General features: G+C 48.6%; 1 protein-coding gene across 1 annotated transcript in view; it reads left to right on the top strand.

Moving 5' to 3' along the window:
* The first annotated feature begins 2917 nt into the window (after positions 1-2917).
* Positions 2918-22972, top strand: part of MNAT1 (MNAT1 component of CDK activating kinase) — a 160829-nt gene continuing 140774 nt past the window's right edge. Inside the window, exon 1 of the mRNA XM_077323927.1 lies at positions 2918-3138. Coding sequence (XP_077180042.1) covers positions 3050-3138 — 89 coding nt within the window. The 5' untranslated portion in view covers positions 2918-3049. The remainder of the gene's footprint in view (positions 3139-22972) is intronic.

Raw genomic sequence — 22972 nt, 5'->3', positions numbered from 1 at the left:
GCCACTCACTGACCAGACCTGCTTAGGCAAAATCTCCTTTTCCAGTCAACAGGCTGGGAAGCGCTTGGGACGCTGCCAGCATTACACACGAGTAAGTAAGGATCCTTTCCTCCAGACTGGGTCCTGATCCAGCCTGGCTGGCCCCAGTCCAGGAATTCATAAAGGAGTTTTTTTTTTTAATTTTGGAAGACCAAAAGAGTTCCCCCCCCCTTCCTTTTTGACAATTAAAAAATAAAATCTTCCTGGAATGTTAAAAAGCAACCAAAAGGTTAGACTACAGAGGGCAAAGCATCCTGGGCTGTAACCCGACAACCATGGGCTCGGAAGGATGCTCCAATTGGAGTCCCTTTAGGCTTACTTTGGAGTAAGCATGCTTTATTATTAGGGACTATGGTCCATGCTAGAGGGCCTGATTTGTGGAAACCAAGGGTCTTACTATGGGGTTTTGCATCCTTGAACTCTATTCCATTCAGCTTCTCTTTCATTGTACTCATCCTTCAACTTTTTCATAGTACTAACTCAGGCTCTGTAATCTACCTGGACTTCAAGGTTCTGCTGCTTCAGAGCAACAGGACTGCCCACCTGAATCTATCCACAGCCTGGGGGAGGGGTTTGGGTTTTTTTTTTAACCCTTCGGTTGCCACACCAGCTCATCTCCTTTTTTAAACCACCACTTGGGTTGTGAATTGCCTCTCCCTTCTCTCCAGGATGATGTGCTTCCACAGGCAACTGGAGTTTTTGAAATGCTATTCCCTCCCCCCCCCCCACAAGCACCTTGTCCAGGCGGCATGTTTACTCACGAGGAAGGCCTTCTCAATACTGCTGTGGGCTTGTTTGCCATTCAACGCGGGGGCCTGTTAAAAAGGCGATTTCTTTTGGAGTTAGGCACCAGTGAACACAGGGATTTCCTTTCGAGTAAATGTGCCCGAATCCTTGATTTCTGGAGGGAATGAAAAGCAATATATGCCAAATACTCTGGTTAGCCCTCCCCCCTCCTTTGGGAGTAGGTCCCAGGTTTGATCTCGGCCACCTCCAGTGAAAAGGACCAGGCTGGAGGTGATCATAGAATCATAGCGTTGGAAGGGACCACAGAGGCTGTCTAGTCCAACCCCCCTTTCCCAAGTCGCTTGGCCTCAGATGAGAAAGACCGCTGCGTAAGACCCTGAAGAGCTGCTGCCAGCCTGAGCCAACGATACTGACTTTGATGGAGCGAGGGTCTGACTCAGTAGAAGGCAGCTTCATGCATTCAAGAATTGCACACATTTGTAGAATGTAAATGTTATTAATATATAGGTATGTATTTTTAATCTGTTGTAAACCGCCTCTGAACCGCAGTTCAGAGATCTACTACTATTCTTATTACTAAGAATAATACATGAATGGCATATTGAAACCCGCAGCCGTGCATTGATTCCAGGAATTAAGCCCTACTGACCCCAGTGGGGATTTACTTCTGAGTAAACCTTAGGATTGCCCTGGAATTTACCCACGGGCCTTAAACCAGGGTTAGTCAACCTGTGGTCCTCCAGATGTCCATGGACTACAATTCCCATGAGCCCCTGCCAGAAAACGCTGGCAGGGGCTCATGGGAATTGTAGTCCATGGACATCTGGAGGACCACAGGTTGACTAACCCTGCCTTAAACTTCTCAATCTTTATTGATTCCCCCCCCCTGGCTTTACCACCCTAGAGCAATCTTTCTTTCGCCTTCCTTCCCAGCTTCAGCCTTGTCTATATGCATGTTTACTCAAGAGTCAGAACCCCTGTGATTTGACAGCGTTGGTAAGCACAGGGCTAAGACCTGCGGCCTGATCCTAAGCATGCCCAAAGCCATCAGTTTAATGGATTTTTATTCCCAGGCAGTAGGTTCGCAATTGTTTTCTTCCCCATCAAGTCCAGAGGGAGGCCAGCTCAAAGCCATTTAGCGCAGTCAACACAGCAACAAGGTTACATAGGGAGAGCCCAGCTGTGGTTCTCCAGATGTCCATGGACTACAGTTCCCATGAGCGTCTGCTAGAAGCATGCTGGCAAGGGCTCATGGGAATTGTAGTCCATAGACATCTGGAGAGGGTAGCAGTTTGAGGGCAGCTCGGTGTGCATTAACTCTGGGCACCCTGGTTAATCAACCAACTGGGCAAGCCGTGTGTTTTGTTTTCCCCATGATGTCCAGGTTGGGTTTTTTGACGCCCCCTCCCTCTGGATTTTGGGTTACCATCCTCCCGGTGGGGGATGGAGACCTGGAATGATAGATCACTTATTGATGTATTCTTTAAAACGTTCAATGGCCGTTCTGTAGGGCTACCAGATGATCTCCTTTTAGAGGGCACGCCCCCCCTTCTGGAGTCTGTCCTTTTTGGGGTCCTTAAAAAAAAAACCTGATGAAAAAGTCCTTTTTTGGAGCCCGTTTTGCCCTGTCGACCCCGGGGATGGCCGGCTTCAGCTTAAATAGAGGGTGTGTGTGGTTAAAAATTAGATTTGCCATGGCGATAAGTTGTTAGAAGTAATCAAAAGTTTGCAAACTATGGCAACTCTATTTTTGGGTTTGCAAAATATGGCAACTCTATTTTTGGGTTTGCAAAACAGGGCAACTCTATTGTTTTGACAGATGGCCTGTACAGCATTATTGTCTACTATAAGCCCACCCCCCTTAAAAAAACCCATCCTCCCAGGCCCCGCCCTAAAATCCCCAGGTATTTCCGAATCCGGAGTTGGCAACGGTATGGGACCTAGCAAACGCAATCGGTTTAGAAATCCAACGGTGCAACTCGCTCTGCTTCTGTCCTGCTGCAAGCCCCATCCCGGCCAGGCCGAGCTGCCCCCCGAGGAATCCCATCGGGGCTCCGAGCGCCTTGACTGACAGCTCCCGGTGAGGGGGCGGCGCGAGAATCTCCCCCCGGAACTCTCTTTCCGCGGCTGAAGAAGCGCCCGGTCGGCATTTGCGGGCGGACGCGGCGTCCATGGGGGACCGTCTCCGCGGAGCAAAGCGGCGAGGCGGAGAAGAAGCCGGGGAGAGGGAGGCGCCGCCTCCCGTGGGAGTTGGGAACCCACCATGGACGACCAGGGCTGCCCCCGCTGCAAAACCACCAAGTACAGGAACCCCTCCCTCAAGCTGATGGTCAACGTCTGCGGACACACGCTGTGAGTGCCGCCAAGGGGTTGCCACCTCTGGGGAGGGAAATGCCTGGAGACCTTGGGGGCGGAGCCGGGAGTGGGCGGGATTTGGGGCGAGGAGGGACCTCGGGGCAGTATAATGTTGTGGAGTCCACCCTATATGGCAGTAATTTTCTCCAGGGAAACTGATTTCATTAGTCTCAAGATGAGCTTGTATTCCAGGGTATCCCCAGGCCCCACCTGGAGGCTGGCATCCCTGAGTCCCCCCTCCCAAGCAGCCCTTTTCTCCAGGGGAACTGATGTCTGCAGTCTGGAGAGGAGCTGTCATTCCAGGGGATCCCCAGGCCCCACCTGGAGGCTGGCATCCCTGAGTCCCCCCTCCCAAGCAGCCCCTTCCTCCAGGGGAACTGATCTCTGCAGTCTGGAGAGGAGCTGTCATTCCAGGAGATCCCCAGGCCCCACCTGGAGGCTGGCATCCCTGAGTCCCCCGTCCCAAGCAGCCCTTTCCTCCAGGGGAACTGATCTCTGCAGTCTGGAGAGGAGCTGTCATTCCAGGGGATCCCCAGGGCCCACCTGGAGGCTGGCATCCCTGAGTCCCCCCTCCCAAATAGCCCTTTTCTCCAGGGGATCTGATCTCTGCAGTCTGGAGAGGAGTTGTCATTCCAGGAGATCCCCAGGCCCCACCTGGAGGCTGGCATCCCTGAGTCCCCCCTCCCAAACAGCCCTTGGCCTCACCTACCTCGCAGGGTTGTGGTAAGGGTAGAAGGGAGGAGAGGAGAAAGGCAGGGTATAAACAAGGGGTGCAAGTAAACACACCGCATCTCTTATTTGCCTCTAGTTGCAGGTCTAAGCTGAGAGACCTGGTCCAATTTTAGCCCTATAGAGTAGCACATAACAACAAGCAGTGAAATTTATAAATTTTAAGTTAAGCAAATATTTATATTAGAGGCTAGGGCGGGTAGGTGCGTTAGGCCAGTGAAGCTAAATGAAACAGGAGTCCACCTGCAAGCATGAGCTTTCATGAATCAGGGCTTACGTCTGATGCAAATTAGAAGGGAATAATTTTGCACGCATTTATGAGCCAAATTGCAGAATGAGAAGGGGGGTAGAAAGAGGTTTGGTGTTAATTTGAGTTGCCCGTCCCCCTTCTGGCTCCAGTTTTTGTTTTTTCTTGCTACCCAGAGTGGTGGTGAGAGAAAAATAAAATGAGAACTGGCCCATAGTTGCCTGTAGTGTGATGTCACTTCTGGGGAAAGCTGGTTTTACCATAGAGTATCAAGGGATTCCTACGGAGTTATGACATCACTTCTGGCATTTCCCCAGGAAGTGATGTCACATTATTGCCAATGGTTCCCGCTTCCCAATCTCCTCTTGGTTACCAGGCTGCACCTGGAACCCTGGTGTGAATCCCATCATAAACCTAGTGTGATTCTTTTTGTAAGAGACTGGAATTTAGTAAGGTAAAGGTAAAAGTATCCCCTGTGCAAGCACCAGGTCATGTCTGACCCTCTCTAGTGTTTTCATGGCAGACTCAATACGGGGTGGTTTGCCAGTGCCTCCCCTAGTCATTACCGTTTACCCCCCAGCAAGCTGGGTACTCATTTTACCAACCTCGGAAGGATGGAAGGCTGAGTCAACCTTGAGCCAGCTGCTGGGATCGAATTCCCAGCCTCATGGGCAGACAGCTTCAGACAGCATTTCTGCTGCCTTACCACCCTGCGCCACAAGAGGCTCAAGAGGAATTTAGTAGCTTATTCCAAAACAGAATGAGAGAGGTCAGAGGTTCTAGCCTCTCTGTTATGGGTTGCGGATGAATTAAAGCGTAACTAAGTAGAATAAACACCAACTAATCCAGGAAGAAATGGTCTGAAGTATGATTATTAACTTACATCTAAGAGTTGCCAGGCGGTGACTAGAGATCTCCCAGAATTACAACTGGTCTCCCGGTTACAGAGATCAGTTTGCCTGGTGAAAATGGCTGCTTTAAGGTGGATCTGATAGTATTATGCCTTGCAGAGGTCCCTCCAACCCCCTCCTTTCCCCACACTCCACACACCCTCCCTGCATCTCCAATTATTTCCCAACCCAGTAAGGGGATGTAATAGGATACAACTTGTTGAAATCTGCCATGACATTTCCAAAAACCGGATCCTGTAGCTTTATCAGAAATTATTATTATAGCAAGTAACAAAATTTGATTCTCTGTGTAAGGAAAAAGGTGCTCAATTCCTTGACGAGTTCTAATTTGCCAGTTTTTCATTGTATATTCCCTTTGAAGTTTTCTGACTTTCAGACCTGCATTGCTACATCCAGGAAGAGAAAAAAATGTTGTTCCATCGATTTCTGAATGTTGTGATTACTCGTGTCCGATTTCATTGATTTGGCTCATATAGGGAAAGACGAACTTTTGGTCTGATTCAACTGGGATCTTTTAATGTTGTTCTCAGGGGATGGCCTTGGCCTCTTTGCCCTGTTTTGGCCTTCCAGAGAAACTGGTTGGCCCCTGTGTGAGACAGGATGCTGGACTAGATGGACCTCTGGTCTGACCCATCAGGGGTCTTCTGATGTTCTTAGGAAAGCCTCGGCCTCTTTGCCCTCTAGTTGGCCCTCCAAAGGAACTGGTTGGCCACTGTATCAGGCAGGATGCTGGACTAGATGGACCCCTGGTCTGATCCAACAGGGCTCTTCCGATGTCCTTAAATTGTAAACTGGTTTAAGCTGTGTGTGAAGGGCAGGGGATGAGCAGCTTAAGGATTGTGTGGTGTACTAATACTGTCTTCTCATGCAAGGCCATTGTGAAGACTGTGATAACGGCGCTGACGTAATTTGAATACTTTTGTGGAAATCTGTTTGAACTCCTGGAACATGAAGCGAGAACAGACAAGCTGTTACAATGTGGTGGGGTGGGTGGGATTGGGAAAAGTCGAGTGAGATGTGTGTTTCTGGCTTGCTTTGAGGACTGATCCCCACGCCACCCCGCAAAAAAAAAAAACCTCTTCTTTGATCAAGGAAAGCCGAATTTACTGCCAGTGTGCTTTAGCCGTCAGGGGCAAATGGGATTTTTCATGGTCGTTTGGTGAGCAGGGAATCTCTTAATTGTTTCACCCAGCTCGAAAAACTCATTCCTGTCTTTATTCCGGAGCCTGGAATCTTTTCTTTCTCTTGCTCAGATCTTGTAAATGACTCTGAATGGCTTAGGAGGTCCTCTCTGACCCCTGGGGGGGATGGAGGCCAGGGTTGCCAGCTCCAGGTTGGGAAACGTTTGGGAATTTGGGAACGGAGTCTGTAGAGCAGGGGCAGTCAACCTGTGGTCCTTCAGATATTCATGGACTACAGTTCCCATGAGCCCCTGCCAGCAAACGCTGGCAGGGGCTCATGGGAATTGCAGTCCATGGACATCTGGAGGACCACAGGTTGACTACCCCTGCTGTAGAGGACAGGAGCCTCAGTGGAGTACCATGCCATAGAATCCCCCTTCGAAAGCATCCCTTCTCTCAGATCTCTGTAATCCGGGGATGAGTTGTATTTATCATCATCATCATCATCATCATCATCATCATCATCATCATCATCATCTCCTCAATTTATTTCCCGCCACTCCCAAATAGCTCGTGGCGGGTTACAATAGTCTGAATAAAATCACAGTAAAAACCCCTATTCAAACCTCCAGACATAAAACATAACACAGATCCAACTGATCACAGTAACAAAAAAGGAGATACAGAGGGAAAAACGAACTCGAATCACTATCCTTCCCCCAATAAAAATCTCCTAGAGGGGGGTGGGAAGAGGGGCGCAGACGAAACCCGCAAGCCGCCATTCACATTGCTCTATCCCGGAAGGCGGGCCATACAGATCTTCCTTGCCGCGCCGGCCTCAACCATAGACCTGGCGGAAGAGCTCCATTTTGCAGGCCCTGCGGAACGCTGGAAGGGCTTGAAGCTATCTCCAAATCGAACCTGAATGATGGCATCCTTACTCTCATTGTATCCTGTTTGGTGCAAATTGACTCTGGCGGACTGCATGGCGGTGGCCCCTTATGCGGAGTTCAATTTCTTTATTCATTTGTTCATCCCCCATGGTTCTACCCCAACAAAGTATTTTTTTTAATTTAGACATTCCTTCTTCAGTTTCATCACCAGAGGGTCGCCAAAGCCAATTATGACACAATTCTTCCCATTTCTGTTTCAACTTCACAACACCCTTGTGAGGTAGGTGAGGCTGAGAATGTGTGACTCGCCCAAGGTCACCTAGCAAGCTTCTGCAGGGGGTTAAAACTGGAGTCTCCCAGAATCTGTTTGGAGACACTTAGATCCCGGGTAGTCAACCTGTGGTCCTCCAGATGTTCGTGGACTACAATCCCATGAGCCCTTGCCAGCATTTGCTGGCAGGGGCTCATGGGAATTGTAGTCCATGAACATCTGGAGGACCACAGGTTGACTACCCTCTTAGATTATTAAATAGAGTGAGATGAAAGTTTACTGTTATTGTTATCATTACAATAAAAATTGTAACCTTGCAGGAGCTCCTTCTATTTCACTGTCGGAGGCTGGGGTCTCTTCAGTTCTTCCATATACAGAAGCAGTATACCTCTGAATGCCAAGGCTGGGAGGCAGCATCATGGGAAGGCCATGGTCTTCACGCTCTCTTTGATTTGATGTAACAAGAAAAGATTTTTCAGTTACGTGAGGAGCAAACGTAAAGTAAAGGAGGCAATAGGCCCGCTGTTGGGTGCGGTTGGACAAACTCTAACGGAAGATGCAGAGAAAGCAGAAAGGCTTAGTGCCTATTTTACATCTGTTTTTTCCCACAGGTCAAAGTGTTTAGGCACATCTAGAGATGGCTGTAGCCAAAGGATAGTGTCTGGGTGGCAGGTTAACATGGATAGAGAGGTGGTCGAGAGGCATTTAGCTGCACTGGATGAGTTCAAATCCCCTGGTCCAGATGAAATGCACCCGAGAGTACTCAAAGAACTTTCCAGAGAACTTGCACAGCCCTTGTCCATCATCTTCGGAACCTCTTTAAGGACTGGAGATGTCCCGGAGGACTGGAAAAGAGCAAACGTTATTCCGATCTTCAAAAAAGGGAGGAAGGATGACCCGGGAAACTACAGACCAGTGAGTCTCACCTCTGTTGTGGGGAAGATAATGGAGCAGATATTAAAGGGAGCGATCTGCAAACATCTGGAGGACAATTTGGTGATCCAAGGAAGTCAGCATGGATTTGTCTCCAACAGGTCCTGCCAGACCAACCTAGTTTCCTTTTTTGACCAAGTAACAGGTTTGCTGGATCGGGGAAATTTGGTTGATGTCATTTACTTGGATTTTAGTAAAGCTTTTGACAAGGTTCCCCATGATGTTCTGATGGATAAGTTGAAGGACTGCAATCTGGATTTTCAGATCGTTAGGTGGATAGGGAATTGGTTAGAGAACCGCACTCAAAGAGTTGTTGTCAATGGTGTTTCATCAGACTGGAGAGAGGTGAGTAGCGGGGTACCTCAGGGTTCGGTGCTCGGCCCGGTACTTTTTAACATATTTATTAATGATCTAGATGAGGGGGTGGAGGGACTACTCATCAAGTTTGCAGATGACACCGAAATTGGGAGGACTGGCAAATACTCCGGAAGATAGAGACAGATTTCAACGAGATCTGAACACAATGGAAAAATGGGCAAATGAGAACAAGATGCAATTTAATAAAGATAAGTGTAAAGTTCTGCATCTGGGTCAGAAAAATGAAAAGCATGCCTACTGGATGGGGGATACGCTTCTAGGTAGCACTGTGTGTGAACGAGACCTTGGGGTACTTGTGGATTGTAAACTAAACATGAGCAGGCAGTGTGATGCAGCGGTAAAAAAGGCAAATGCCATTTTGGGCTGTATCAACAGAGGCATCACATCAAAATCACAAGATGTCATAGTCCCCTTGTATACGGCACTGGTCAGACCACACCTGGAGTACTGTGTGCAGTTCTGGAGGCCTCACTTCAAGAAGGACATCGATAAAATTGAAAGGGTACAGAGGAGAGCGACGAAGATGATCTGGGGCCAAGGGACCAAGCCCTATGAAGATAGGTTGAGAGACTTGGGAATGTTCAGCCTGGAGAAAAGGAGGTTGAGAGGGGACATGATAGCCCTCTTTAAGTATTTGAAAGGTTGTCACTTGGAGGAGGGCAGGATGCTGTTTCTGCTGGCTGCAGAGGAAAGGACACGCAGTAATGGGTTTAAACTTCAAGTACAACGATATAGGCTAGATATCAGGAAAAAGTTTTTCTCAGTCAGAGTCGTTCAGCAGTGGAATAGGCTGCCTAAGGAGGTGGTGAGCGCCCCCTCACTGGAAGTCTTCAAGCAAAGGTTGGATACACACTTTTCTTGGATGCTTTAGGATGCTTAGGACTAATCCTGCGTTGAGCAGGGGGTTGGACCAGATGGCCTGTATGGCCCCTTCCAACTCTATGATTCTATGATTCTATGATTAGCCGCTATGCGAAACAAGATGCTGGTCTAGAGGGACCCCTAGTCTGGTCTAGGGGGGTTCCTCTTACGTATTGTGCTCAGTGCAAACCTAAGGTGTGTGATTCCTAAGATTTAATCTGGGTTCTTTTCATCCCTCGCCACCAGGTTAGAGAGCCAGCTTGGTGTCATTGTTAAGAGCTGCGACTTCTAATCCGGAGAGCCGGCTTTGATTCCTTATTCCCCTCCACATGCCGCCAGCCGGGTGGCCTTGGACTCGTCATAGTCCTGTTAGAGCTGTTCGCACAGAGCAGTTCTGAAAGAGTTCTCCCAGCCTCCCCTCCCTCACAGGGTGTCTGTTGTGGGGAGAGGGAGGGAAGGCAATGGTAAGCTGCTTTGAGACTCCTTCGGGGAGAGAAAAGCAAGACCAAAAACCCAGCTCTTCTTCTTCCGTTTCTGGTCCTCCTTCTCTGCTACCAGGTTCTTCTTGTTTGGTCGTGGATGAGGGTCACACCGTAGGGTTGGGGCACAAAGTACAATGAATTTCAGTGAACAGGGCCCAAAATATGTTTGGCTTCAACGAAAGAGTTATGCATTTCCTTAAACTTTGAAACTAATGAGACACGAATGCATTTCCCTTTGGCCCGATTGTGCCCCGGCTCTCTCTTTCCGCATTTCTATATGAGATTTGCGATTGCTTCAACAATTCCTCGTGTACTGTCAGTTTGTGTTTCTCTCCCCCCCCCCCCCTTCCTGGCTTTCGATGAGGTTTATCACTCTGGGATTCAGTTTCATGGCTTGCAATGAATCTCACTTGGGGAAGTTTAAGGCTATCACACGCTTTCCAGGCATGCCCGAAAGGAAATACCTGCCCTAGGGAGGAAAACGCATTCATTTAAGGCAAAGACGGTGATTGTGAGCAAGGCTGGGGAATGGAGGTTTATGACTTAGCCGTAAACTGTGCCATTTGGTCTCTGTTAGGCAGACACCAAAGGCTTCCCTGAGAAATTCAGCTTTTTGTTCTAGAAACAGTAAACCTTTTCTCCCGTGTGTCTCATTCTTTCCCTGTCCTGGAGAACAGAACGAAGGGAGCTCCTATAATGTCAGCAGAGCTTTCCGGAGGTGCTGGGTCAAGGCTAGATCCGGGCTGGAGGTGCTAGATCAGTGTACTCAGCCGAATTGTGTCCCCTGGGAAACCAGATTCTATGACAAGGCAGATTCCGCAGCGAGCATGTTGATGTTATCCGTTCAGTCGTGTCTGACCCTTGGCGATTTTAAAGGAAAGTTTTTCCACGTGTTTCTGTCTCTGACTGCTGCTTTTAGTTGGTTCGTGGTCATCCCTGTATCGGCTTTAGTCGTGTCGAGCCAGCGGATCCTTTGGCGACCACGTTTCCTTCTGCTGCTGACCATGCCGAGCATTAATGGTTTTTCTAGCGAGTTTGATCGCATGATGTGTCCAAAGCAAGTGAGCTTTAGCCGTAATATCTTTGCTTCTAATGACATAGTTGGTTTGCTCCTCTCCAAAACCACCTTGTTGGTCACTTTGGCTGTCCAGGGTATTCGCAGCATTCGTCTCCAACACCATAATTCGAAGGCATCTATTCTCCTCCTGTCCTCCTTCTTCAGGGTCCAGCTTTTGCATCTGTAGGTTGTTACGGGGAAGACAACGGCGTTGACTAGCCGGCACTTTGTATTAAGGCTGATAGCCTTACCCTTCCAGCTAGCATACATGGTGCCAATTGAGTGAAGCAAGGAAACGTTTCAGCTTTTTCTGAATTCTGCCGTTTTCGATGGATTTGGTTGGCTTTATTTGTCACTAGTGAATGATGTAATAGAACTAAGACCGCAGAATTTGGGATCAGTGTGAACAATGTGCTTGTCTAAGGCAAAGCTATACTCCAACGCAGGGGTAGTCAAATTGCGGCCCTCCAGATGTCCATGGACTACAATTCCCAGGAGCCCTTGCCAGCATTCGCCAGCGAATGCTGGCAAGGGCTCCTGGGAATTGTGGTCCATGAACATCTGGAGGGCCGCAGTTTGACTACCCTGCCCCAACGTCTTGCCCAGGATCTCTGCTAGCAGGGGCTCATGGGAACTGTAGTCCACGGATAGTTGGCGAACCACAGCTTGGCCTCCCCAAGTCTAATACCATAGAGTCCCCCCCCCAGCAGCTGTTTTCTCTGTGGGGAACTGATTTTTATAGCCAGTTGAAGTAGCTTCCCTCTTTTCACTACCCAAAGGAGTCTCAAAGCAGCTTACAATTGCCTTTCCTTCCTCTCCCTACGGCAGAAACCCTGTGAGGTAGGTGGGGCTGAGAGAGCTCTGACAGAACTGTGAGAGAACAGCTCTAACGGGACTGTTTCTAGCCTAAGGTCACCCAGTTGGCTGCATGTGGAGGAGTGGGGAATCAAATCTGGCTCTCCGGATTTTGACTGCTACGCCACTACACCATGCCGGCTCTCAAAATGACACCTACCTCTGCGACCACCCTCTCCCTCCGGGTCAGGACAGCTGACAGCAATTTAATTCAAGCCATCGCTGGCAGCCCTGAGGCGCCCAGTCATGAAACAGGTATGAAAGTTACAACAGGCATGCTGACGAATCCTAAAAGAATTGCATTCCGCCCACTAGCACTTTCATGTCCCAATGACGTCGTGGTTCGACATACCCCCGAAAGGGTTCAATCCTGCGGACATTGCTGCGGATACAGCTCATCCACCTGATGACTCGTCTGCTCTTGGCCACACAAGAAGAGGATGGTCTGTCTTTTTTTTTTTTTTTTGCACGAGTCGTGACTCCACCCAATCTGCTGTTGATTCTGGAATCCGACAAGTGGTCGGACCGGCCCTCCCAAAACAGCTGTGATGGTACAGTGAAAAGGAAACCTGAGTAGATCTCAGGGGTCACATGAGGTAGCTTCAGCTTTGGACCAGGTAACAGGTAACAGCGGAAGAGAATGGCTTGTCTACTTGAGGCCGTAGAGAGCTGTCGCTGGTCTTGAGCAGACAGTATTTCCATGGACCAAGAGTCTGATTTGGCTTAAGGCACCTTCATGCATTCATGTACAGCTGGCGGTGGCTTCAAGATACATGCTCTGTAATGAGTTTTCAGTTCCTGGAGCGTATCCAGAGGAGGTGGCAAGGGATTTGGAGACCCAAGTCATATGAGGAAAGGTTGAGGGAGCCTTGTCTGCTTAGCCTGGAGAGGAGACGACTAAGAGGTGATGAGATAACCATCTTCAAATACTTGAAGGGCTGTCCTAGAGAAGATGGAGCAGAGTTGTTTTCGGTTGCCCCAGAGGGTTAGACCAGAACCAGTGGGTCCAAATTAATTTGAAGGAATTTTCGGCTAAACATCCAGAAGAAGTTCCCGAGAGTTGTTCCTCAGTAAAACAGGCTTCCTCAGGAGGTGGTGGGTTCTCGATCTTTGGAAATTTTAAAGCAGAGGCTGGATAGCCATCTGACGGAGAGGCTGATTCTTTGAACTTAAAGGTAAAGGTACCCCCTGTGCAAGCACCGAGTCATGTCTGACCCTTGGGGTGACGCCCTCCAGCGTTTTCATGGCAGACTCAGTACGGGGTGGTTTGCCAGTGCCTTCCCCAGTCATGACCGTTTACCCCCCAGCAAGCTGGGTACTCATTTTACCGACCTCAGAAGGATGGAAGGCTGAGTCAACCTTGAGCCGGCTGCTGGGATTGAACTCCCAGCCTCATGGGCAAAGCTTTCAGACGGCTGCCTTACCACTCTGCACCACAAGAGGCTCATTCTGTGAACTTAGGCAGATGCTGAGTGGGTGGGCAGGAAGGGATGTGCCAGTGTTTGTCTCTTGTGGCCCTTCCTTGCATACCCAGGGAACTGCTGATCACCACTGTGAGATGGTAGGTGAATTTCCTCCAGGCCAGGCTGGATTCTGGAGATTTTTAGTGGTGATGGGCATCACCTGAGCATGAAATTGAGGTCACTATGGATAGGCAGGTAGATGCGAGTTGCTGCATTTTGCAAGGTCAGATACTATGGCTCAGCAGTAGAGCATCTTCCCAGCATGCAGAAGGTCCCTGTTTCAATCCCCAGCATCTCCAGCTGAGGACCAGGCTGAAGGTGATTTGAAGGACCTCTGATCAAGACCCTGAAGAGCTGCTGCCAGTCTGCGTAGACAATACTGGCCTCAATGGACCAAGGGTCTGATTCAGTATAAGGCAAATTCATGTGTTCAAAGTTGGCCCCAGAACTGTAACCTCCTTTTGCCATACGCCATAATTTCTACCTTTTGCTGTACCCTTCATAGAATCATAGAGTTGGAAGGGACCTCCTGGGTCATCTAGTCCAACCCCCTGCACTATGCAGGACACAGTCACAACCCTCTCGCTCCTCCACTGTAACCTGCCACCCCCTTGAGCCTTCACAGAATCAGCCTCTCCATCAGATGGCTCTCCAGCCTCTGCGTAAAGATTTCCAAAGATGGAGAACCCACCACCTCCCGAGGAAGCCTGTTCCACTGAGGAACCGCTCTAACTGTCAGGAACTTCTTCCGGATGTTTGGATTGAATTTCTTTTGAATTAATTTCATCCCGTTTGCTCTGGTATGTCCCCCTGGGGCTTGTATTCCCTGTAGTTCTTCCCAGGCAAACAAGCTCTACGGACCAGCCTCTTTAATGCCGCAGTGTTCCCACATTTCTGATGTTTAAAAAAAAATATCAGAAGCCCAGAAAAGAAATGGCATAAAATCAGTCAATCTCCAAATGTTTTTTCCCAGCTTTCAGAGGCTGTTTTTCCTCGGGAGAAAGAAAAGAGGGTAATAGATGTGCTTAGTGACTCCGGCAAACTCACAGGTTTTTTCCCAGCTCAAATGCACCATGAGGACTAGAGAATTGCCACCCTATTTTGAAAGAGACTGAAGCAGATGTTGCTTCCCTTTGCGCATCTAACTACACGGAGCAGAAGAGGAATCGCTGAGGAAGGAAAACGAAGGTGTACCTGAAACGTTTCGAAGCCAGAGGCTTTAATCTTATTTGGACCTTGATCCTGAAACGCTGACTGACCCACAGAAGTGTGTCTCCATGAACTGACAGCAGAAGTGATCTGGATCAAGTAATTGCAAGCAGGCCTGACTTTTGAGCGTAGTTGTCACTCCCTGATCCATTAATCCCTGAGACTTTCTGCATTTGGGGCAATTTTTTTGATTCAAAGTCCTTTCTCTCCCTGTAGCCACACACAGAGCCAGGGGAGATGTCCAGGGGATTGAGTCTTCTATTTTTAAAACTGTTTTTCCTGAAGACCCTCTCTCTCTCTCTCCCCCCCTGCCCCTCTCCCAATAACGTTCACAGCTGATACAGCTTTGCAGGAAAACAAATGCATTGCAATTGATTTTACCAGCAATGTGTTTGACCTTCAAGGAGAAGAGTCCTTCCTCCAAACCTGCTGAAAAGCTGAAACAACTTTCTGCGTGTGCCTGAAAACCAAAGGCTCCCTTAATGTCCAAAGAAGTCTGCTTTTTGAGTCAGAAACAGAAGTCCACCTCTGTCTCAGGAGGGGTGTCCTGGAGAAGGAAGATCCGGAGCAGCAGAACGTTCAGAGACACAACGGTCAACCTGGACCGGGACTTCATGAGAAGTCCGACGGCAAAACTCCAGGTGAGGCCTGGAGATCTCCTGGAATTAACACAGTACCAGAGATCAGTTCCTCAGGAAGAGATGGCTGCTTTGGAGAGTGGACTCAGAGTGGTTTCTCAGTGGAACAGGCTTCCTCGAGAGGTGGTGGGTTCTCCATCTTTGGAGATTTTTAAACAGAGGCTGGAGAGCCATCTGACGGAGAGGCTGATTCTGTGAAGGTTCAAGGGGGTGGCAGGTGACAGTGGATGAGCGATAGGGTTGGGAGTGTCCTGCACAGTGCAGGGGGTTGGACTAGACGACCCAGGAAGTCCCTTCCAACTCTATGATTCTACATCACACCCCATTGAGGCCACTGTCCGGGATCTAACTCTAGGAACTCCTAACCCAGAGGTGGTGACTCTAATCGGAAGCTATGCTGCAGGAGAATAGGAAGACAGAATAAAGTACCTTCCATATTCCTGGCGGGCCCAACCACAGATGTGAAGATCGGGGAGGGGGGGCGGAAATTCTGGCCCCGCAGGTGGATCTCCTGATGGCCTCTGAGAACCGCCGTAATGCAGTGCTTAAGAGCAGTAGCTTCTATAGCTGTGCCAGGCCACAGTGCAGAAGCATCAGAACTGTGGAATCAGAATGTTACAGCTAAAGGTTGATATTGAATGCGGAACGTTTTATTGTTAGGTGCTTGGCCATGAGAGGTTTTGTGTGTTCCCAATTTATTACATGCTCAAAGCGATGACGTTCCTGGTGCTGCACCGCTAGTTGTGACATAAACCTGCCCTGAGCCGCAGTGAAGGCGGCATATAAATGTAAAATATAATTCATAAGGCTATTTGAAACCAAACGTTCAAAATCACAATTTAGGATTGCTTTAATCAAACACGGTCCTAAATGAAATCGCTTTTAGCTGCCTCTTGAAATATCGAAAGGGAGGGCTCCCGGTTGTACCATAATTGTAGGCTGCCACCAAAAAGTTCCTTAGCAGTCGAGTTTCTTTATTGGTTTTCCTCATTCAAATGAAAGAAAGGATGAGAAGGATTTCATAAGGGGTTAGGAGTTATCATTTCTCCCTTCGGGATTCCTTCCCAGGAGGTGTGAGGAGAAAGGCATTCCATTTGGCTCCGCCTCCCGAGGCAGCCTTGTTTCCTTCAGCTCCGCCTCCCGTGGAAGCCATTTTGGGGGGGTGCTCAGCACCCCTTCTGAACATTCCATAGGTGCCTGCAGCTTTCAAAAAGGTTGGGGGACCCTGTACTAATTGACCTGAAGGAAGTTGGACGTAACAGGCCTCCCAAACAAGATGGCCGGCAGGACTACAAAGAATGTTTGATGTCTTTAACGTTCTGACAGTCTGAGGCTCAGCAAGGTCAGTACTTATCTCAAATAACTACAAAATCTAGGGGGTTTTAGGTGTGTTTTTAAACTGAGCTGCTGTAGGAAATTAGCACTGGCGGCTGGGGGCGGGAGGGGGGAAACCTCTCAAGGACCCTGCCTAGGCAACAGAGACCAAATTAAATTTAGCCTCCAGTTTGTTCTAAGAACTTTAAATTGCAAGCGAGAGGGGGACGTGCTTTTTTGCAAGCACATTAGCAGTAGCCAAATGCCGGCGCTCCTTTTACCCAAAAGTAGCAGTCGCAGGCTCATTAAATATAAATAAATCGCTATGAAATGCAGAAGTGCTGCACGGTATTGATGGAATCGTCATTAAATTTTCAGTAATAACTACTTCCATATTTGGCTTCTCTCCTCCCCCCCCCCCCCCCGGCTTTTTACATGAAGCAAAACAACATTCAGGGTTTATTTCTTAATTCTACCGGTTCAGCATTTTGTCCATTTTTTCCCCCCTCCACCAAATGTCTTTGGCTGTTTTTTAAAGGAGCAAAATATTAAACCGAACAGGATCCATCGCCAGACTAAAAGTGGGCCCTGCTTGTTGCCCCCCCCCCCTGGAGTCATTCCTTTCTAAACATGACGCTTGAAACATTCACATCTGAGTGGGGACGTTGGTAGAGATTTGGGGTTGGAGCCTGTTGAGACCTCAGCTGGGTATAATGCCATAGAGTCTGCTTTCCAAAGCAACCGTTTTCTCCAGGGGAACTGATCTAGAAATCAATTGTAATGGCAGGAGATTTCCAGGAGCCTCCTGGCGGGTGGTAACCCTAACTTGGGGTTGTGTGCGGAGGCAGAGCTCTGGGAGAAAAATAAGAAAGAAAAATGAGGTCTAATTTACTTAAGGAAAGTTCTGACCATAGAGTTCCTGGCAATTCCTAGAGCTACACGAGTGACAAGGGTACCTCTAGGAACGGCCGGGAACTCTGTGGTCAGAATACCTTGTAAGGAGACAAGGCCTTCTTTTTCTTTTTCATTTTGCTCCCTGGGACGATCGCACCCCTCCACGTTTCACCCCAGTTCTTACCCACTGATCAGGCGGGCCAGGACTGCAATTACCTGGAGGTTTCCTGCCCTAAGTGGGAGGTCAGAGTACGAGTGTGAAGTTGGGTGGGCTACTACACTAAATAAAATTAAATACACGATTGTGTGCAGATGAGATAGTTCTAGTACATCTGAAGATGCTGTATTTTGCAGTTGTGATCTAAGACACCAAGGAATTTCAGTGTGTCCTTGGCCTTTCATCTTGGCACGCCACACATTTATTGATTTTAAAATATTGATCTTGCCGTCAAATTGGCTCTTGGAGTAGTTTGCTTATTATGAACATACAAGCAGAGAACCCACAAGGTGAAGTGAGTGGGGAGGCATAGAAGGCTAGATGGGCTCTTCCCCCCCCCCCCAATAGAAACCAAGGCTTGAAGGCTGGTCATATCATTCTAGTTGCCTAGCAACCTTCCCAGTAGTCACCAAGATCTGTGAGGGCATCCATTTTTAAAGCTACAGTTGCTACTTCTGTCATGGGGGGGCTAAACCCCCACCCTCCAAAATCTATTGTTGTCACAGATTTCTGATTTTTATGCAAACCTGGGGCTTTTGTAGAAAAATCTGTTCATGGTCAAAGTCTCCGGATTTCAGGATCCATTAACTTGGCCATGTTGAGAATCAATTTTGGTAATAGCGAGCTCGACTGCAGGCTTTCTCGACCAGGGTTTTGTGAAACCCTGGGGTTTCTTGATGGCCCCGCAAGGCTATGCTTCCCAGCTCTATTCTGCACCACTTCTGGGGTTTCCTGAAGCCTAAGGAATATTCAGGGGTTTCTCAACGGTAAGAAATTTGAGAAATCGCTGCTCTCCTATATCAGGAGATTCTGAATAGGAGATTCACTGGCAGTCTTCAAGCAAAGGTTGGATACACACTTTTCTTGGATGCTTTAGGATGCTTAGGGCTGATCCTGCGTTGAGCAGGGGGTTGGACTAGATGACCTGTGTGGCCCCTTCCAACTCTATGATTCTATGATTCTATTTATAGTACACTGCCTTAATTTGAGACTGGAGGCAAATAGCCCATGCAGTGTTACTGAGGCTCACCCAGCTTTGCCCTGGTCACACCAAGTTGGGTTGCCAGTCTCCAGAGGCTGCCTGGAGATCTTCCTGGATGACTATTGCCCCACAGCTCTAATCAAGCCTATTACAATATGCATTGAAGAAGAACTTTTCAGTAACCAAAGGAGTCTCAACACAGCTGACAATTGCCCGAAGGAATCTCAAAGCCGCTTCCAGTCACCTTCCCTTTCCTCTCCCCACAACAGACACCCAGTGAGGGAGGTGAGGTTGAGAGAGCTCTGAGAGAACTGTGCCTGGCCCAAGGTCACCACATGCTGGCTGCATGTGGAGGAGGAGCAGGAAACAAACCCAGTTCTCCAGATTAGAGGCTTCCACTCCTAAGCACTTCATCACGCTGGCTGTCTATATAGGCATAAGCTAGGGTGATCGAATGGCCTCTTTTTAGAGCACATTCTCTTTTCTTTTTCTTTTTTTTGGTGTCTGTTCTCTTTTGGGCTCTTTAAAACCTGAGGAAAGTGTAAGGTTCAGAATATTCCTAGTCCATAGCAACGATCACAGCTTAAAATAGCAGGGGCCTTGGTCGGGAAAGACAGTCTTCTTTTTTGCTTTTGCAAACTGTAGTAACGCTAGAAAACCTTTTTTACATTTACCCGCCGCACTTCCCCCATAGCATAGCCGTTGGGTTGGTCCCGTCCCCCCCTGCCCTGTTTTTAAAATGAAAAACGCCTCCCCTTTGGTCCTGCCGATCACGTTATTTGGTCCCCAACTTCTTATGGTTTCTTGCAGTTTTAACTGGCAGGCCTCCCATCCATTGTGCATTTGTATTTTCGAGAAGTGCCCCATGTAAGACGTAATCTCTGAGCGCTGCAACATAAAACTGAACGGCCAGAGACGTTTGGGACAAACGTCGCCCTGCATGGGTATCTGAAGAGCGGTCTAGAAAAAAAGGAGGTTTGTCCTTAGCAGAAATTGGACATATGTTTCTACTTGCCTAGCAATTGCCCCCCCCCCCACTTTCCCGTGGAGGTATAAAAAAGATGAATGAGGCCTTAAGGAGAACTGCAAGCTTGCCACTTGTATTTTATTATAAATATATATATATATATTCGTTTTTAAAGATGTATTGAAGTGTCTCAATGCAGCAGGTCTCGAAGTGTGGTCCTCGGTCCTTGCGAATTTAAAAGTGTTTTACTGCCGTGATTCCTTCCAGTTGATGTATTTAAAAGAAGCAAACCCCTTAGATTTTCATCCTTTCCTCGCTGTAAGGAGGTTGGAGTGGCTCGTATGGTTTCCCCAGCAGTTCCCAACCTTTGCGATATGGTGACCCAAAAGTCCAAATATTTTCGGCATGGTGACCCATCTGGGTCTGGGCCAAGGGTTTTTTTTTTGGTGACCTAGGTGAACTATGACCTTTGGCACCCTTTGAATCCAGTGCTCCGTTTTCTGCAGTGGCCAATCGGATGTTTTCGGGAAACCAACAAACAACGCACAAAGAGGGCCATGCTTCCCCACTGGGGGCTGGACTAGATGACCCTTGAGGTCCCTTCCAACTCTATGATTCTATGAACCCCAACAAGCAGCTTACTGACACATAACTGTCTACACATGGAGGTGACATCCCAACCTTTGACATCCCCCCTTCTCCATTCCTCCTATGTGGTGTAGGGCAGTGGTCCCCAACCTTTTAATCACCGGGGACCACTCAACGCCAGGGACCACTCAGCGGGGACCACTCAACGCCTTTTACTGAGGCCCGGTGGGGGGGGTAGTTTACTCCTCTACTCTCAACCACTGCCCTAACGCTCTCTGATCGCTATGGTAATGTTTAAACATCCCTTCAAAATAAGATACAGACACGCCACAACAGTGAAGTGTGTTGTAAAGTCCTGGGGGGGGGGATGAAGTAAAGGGCTGGGGGGGGGGAGAAGGCGTCCTTCAGGGCCCACCTCCAATTAGTCGAAGGACCACATGTGGTCCGCGGCCCACAGGTTGGGGATCGCTAGTGTAGGGGTTAAAGAGCAGTGGACTCTAATTGGGAGAGCTGGGTTTGCTTTAGGATGCTTTGGGCTGATCGTGCGCTGAGCAGGGGGTTGGACTAGATGGCCTGTATGGCCCCTTCCAACTCTATGATTCTATGATTCTATGATTCTACCTATGAGGTCCCTTCCAACTCTATGATTCTATGATTGCATGATTCCGCACTCCTTCACACGCAGCCAGCTGGGTGACCTTGGGCTAGTCACAGTTCTCTTAGAGCTCTTTCTCACAGAGCAGTTCTGTTAGAGCTTTCTCAGCTCCACCTGCTTCACTGGGTGTCTTTTGTGGGGAGAGAAGGGGAAGGTGTTTGTAAGTCGCTTTGGAACTTCTTCGATTCACCTGTTGAATTTTTACATGTTATGGGAGTCAATGGGAGTCAGTTTACCATTCCTTCCAGAATAATTGCTGTTGACATAATGACGGGCTTTGCAGTTGCAAAGAGAAAAGTCTGAAATCATTAGTTTACTTTTCGCCGCTGCTCAATTAACAGGGGTGACATTATGGAAAAATCCAAATTCCTCCACCTTAGAATTGTGGCATAACCCCCCCCGGGACCATTTTGTAATGGCTAAGTTGACTGCTAATACGTTAAAACTTAGTAATCCAAGCTATTGTACTAAATTTTCTTATTTTTGGCATCCAGCCCTCAAATATCTTCCTGAAAAGAAGAAGAGTTGGTTGTTATGTCCCGCTTTTCACTGCCCAAAGGAAACTCAAAGAAGCTTCCAATCACCTTCCCTTTCCTCTCCCCACAACAGACACCCTGTGAGGTGGGTGAGGCTGAGAGAGCCCTGAGATTACTGCTCGGTCAGAACAGCTTTATCAGTTCTGTGGCAAGCCCAGGTGGTCCAAGTTCCTAATCGCCTCAGGAAAGGTTGGCTCAGGGCAGGTTTTAAATCAATTAAAAAATGTATGCATTTAAACAGTTTAAAACCTCTAGGAGGGATTTTATTAGTAGGTAGGTTTTCAGGCGGGGTTTTGGTGTTATTTCCTGGCCTCAACTGGAGGGCTGGTGGAAGAATTCCTTCTTGCAGGCCCTCTGTCACTGTCCCAGAGGGAGCTGATCTCACCAGGTAGACTCTTATGCAGGCTGTGCACAGTCCTTTCAATGGACCCAGGTGCAGTAGCTCTCAGCTAAGGATGCCAGCCTCCAGGTGGGACCTGGGAATCCCCTGAAATTACAGCTCACCTCCAGTTTCCCTGGAGGGAATGGCTGGTTTGGAGGGTTGGCGTTGGACACAGTCCTCTCCTGCCTGAATATCTTAATCACTTTGCTTGCAGCCGCCTTCCTCCGGGGAGACCCTACAGCAGGGGTAGTCAACCTGTGGCCCTCCAGATGTCCATGGACTACAATTCCCATGAGCCCCTGACAGCATTTGCCCAGGTCCCAGCAAGTTGGGTTGCCAGTCTCCAGAGGCTGCCTGGGGGTCTTCCTGGATGACAATTGCCCCACAGCTCTCATCAAGCCTATTACATTATGCATTGAAGAAGAAATTTTCGCTAACCAAAGGAGTCTCAACACAGCTTGAACCGCCTACCGTTCCTCTCCCCACAACAGACACCCTGTGAGGTGGGTGAGGCTGAGAGAGCTCTGAGAGAACTGTGACTGGCCCAAGGTCATCCAGTTGGCTGCACATGGAGGAGGAGCGGGGAACTAAACCCAGTTCTCCAGATTAGAGGCCTCCACTCCAAAGCACTTCATCACGCTGGCTGTCGATATAGGCATAAGCGAGGGTGATCGAATGTCCTCTTTTTAGAGGACACTTTCTCTTTTCTTTTTCTTTCTTTCTTGGTGTCTGTTCATTTGCTGGCAGGGGCTCATGGGAGCTGTAGTCCATGGACATCTGGAGGACCACAGGTTGACTACCCCTGCCCTACAGGGTCTGGAGTTACTCTGGGGTTACTCATAACCCGGTTAAGAATGATTGAGGTAGAGCACTAGGGCCAGGACCAAAAAGGCCCTGACCCTGGTTGCGGCCAGTTTGGAGCAGGGGACTGTGAGCAGATTTTGATCGCTCGATTGTAGTGCTCCATCACAGAGTTCAACGAGATCTGAACACAATGGAAAAATGGGCAAATCAAGATGCAATTTAATAAAGATAAGTGTAAAGTTCTGCATCTGGGTCAGAAAAATGAAAAGCATACCTACTGGATGGGGGATACGCTTCTAGGTAACACTGTGTGTGAACGAGACCTTGGGGTACTTGTGGATTGTAAACTAAACATGAGCAGGCAGTGTGATGCAGCGGTAAAAAAGGCGAATGCCATTTTGGGCTGTATCAACAGGGGCATCACATCAAAATCACAAGAGGTCA

Source organism: Paroedura picta, chromosome 2 (genome assembly GCF_049243985.1).
Source record: "Paroedura picta isolate Pp20150507F chromosome 2, Ppicta_v3.0, whole genome shotgun sequence".
NCBI classification, from domain to species: domain Eukaryota; kingdom Metazoa; phylum Chordata; class Lepidosauria; order Squamata; family Gekkonidae; genus Paroedura; species Paroedura picta.
This window is presented reverse-complemented; position numbering and strand designations above follow the sequence as displayed.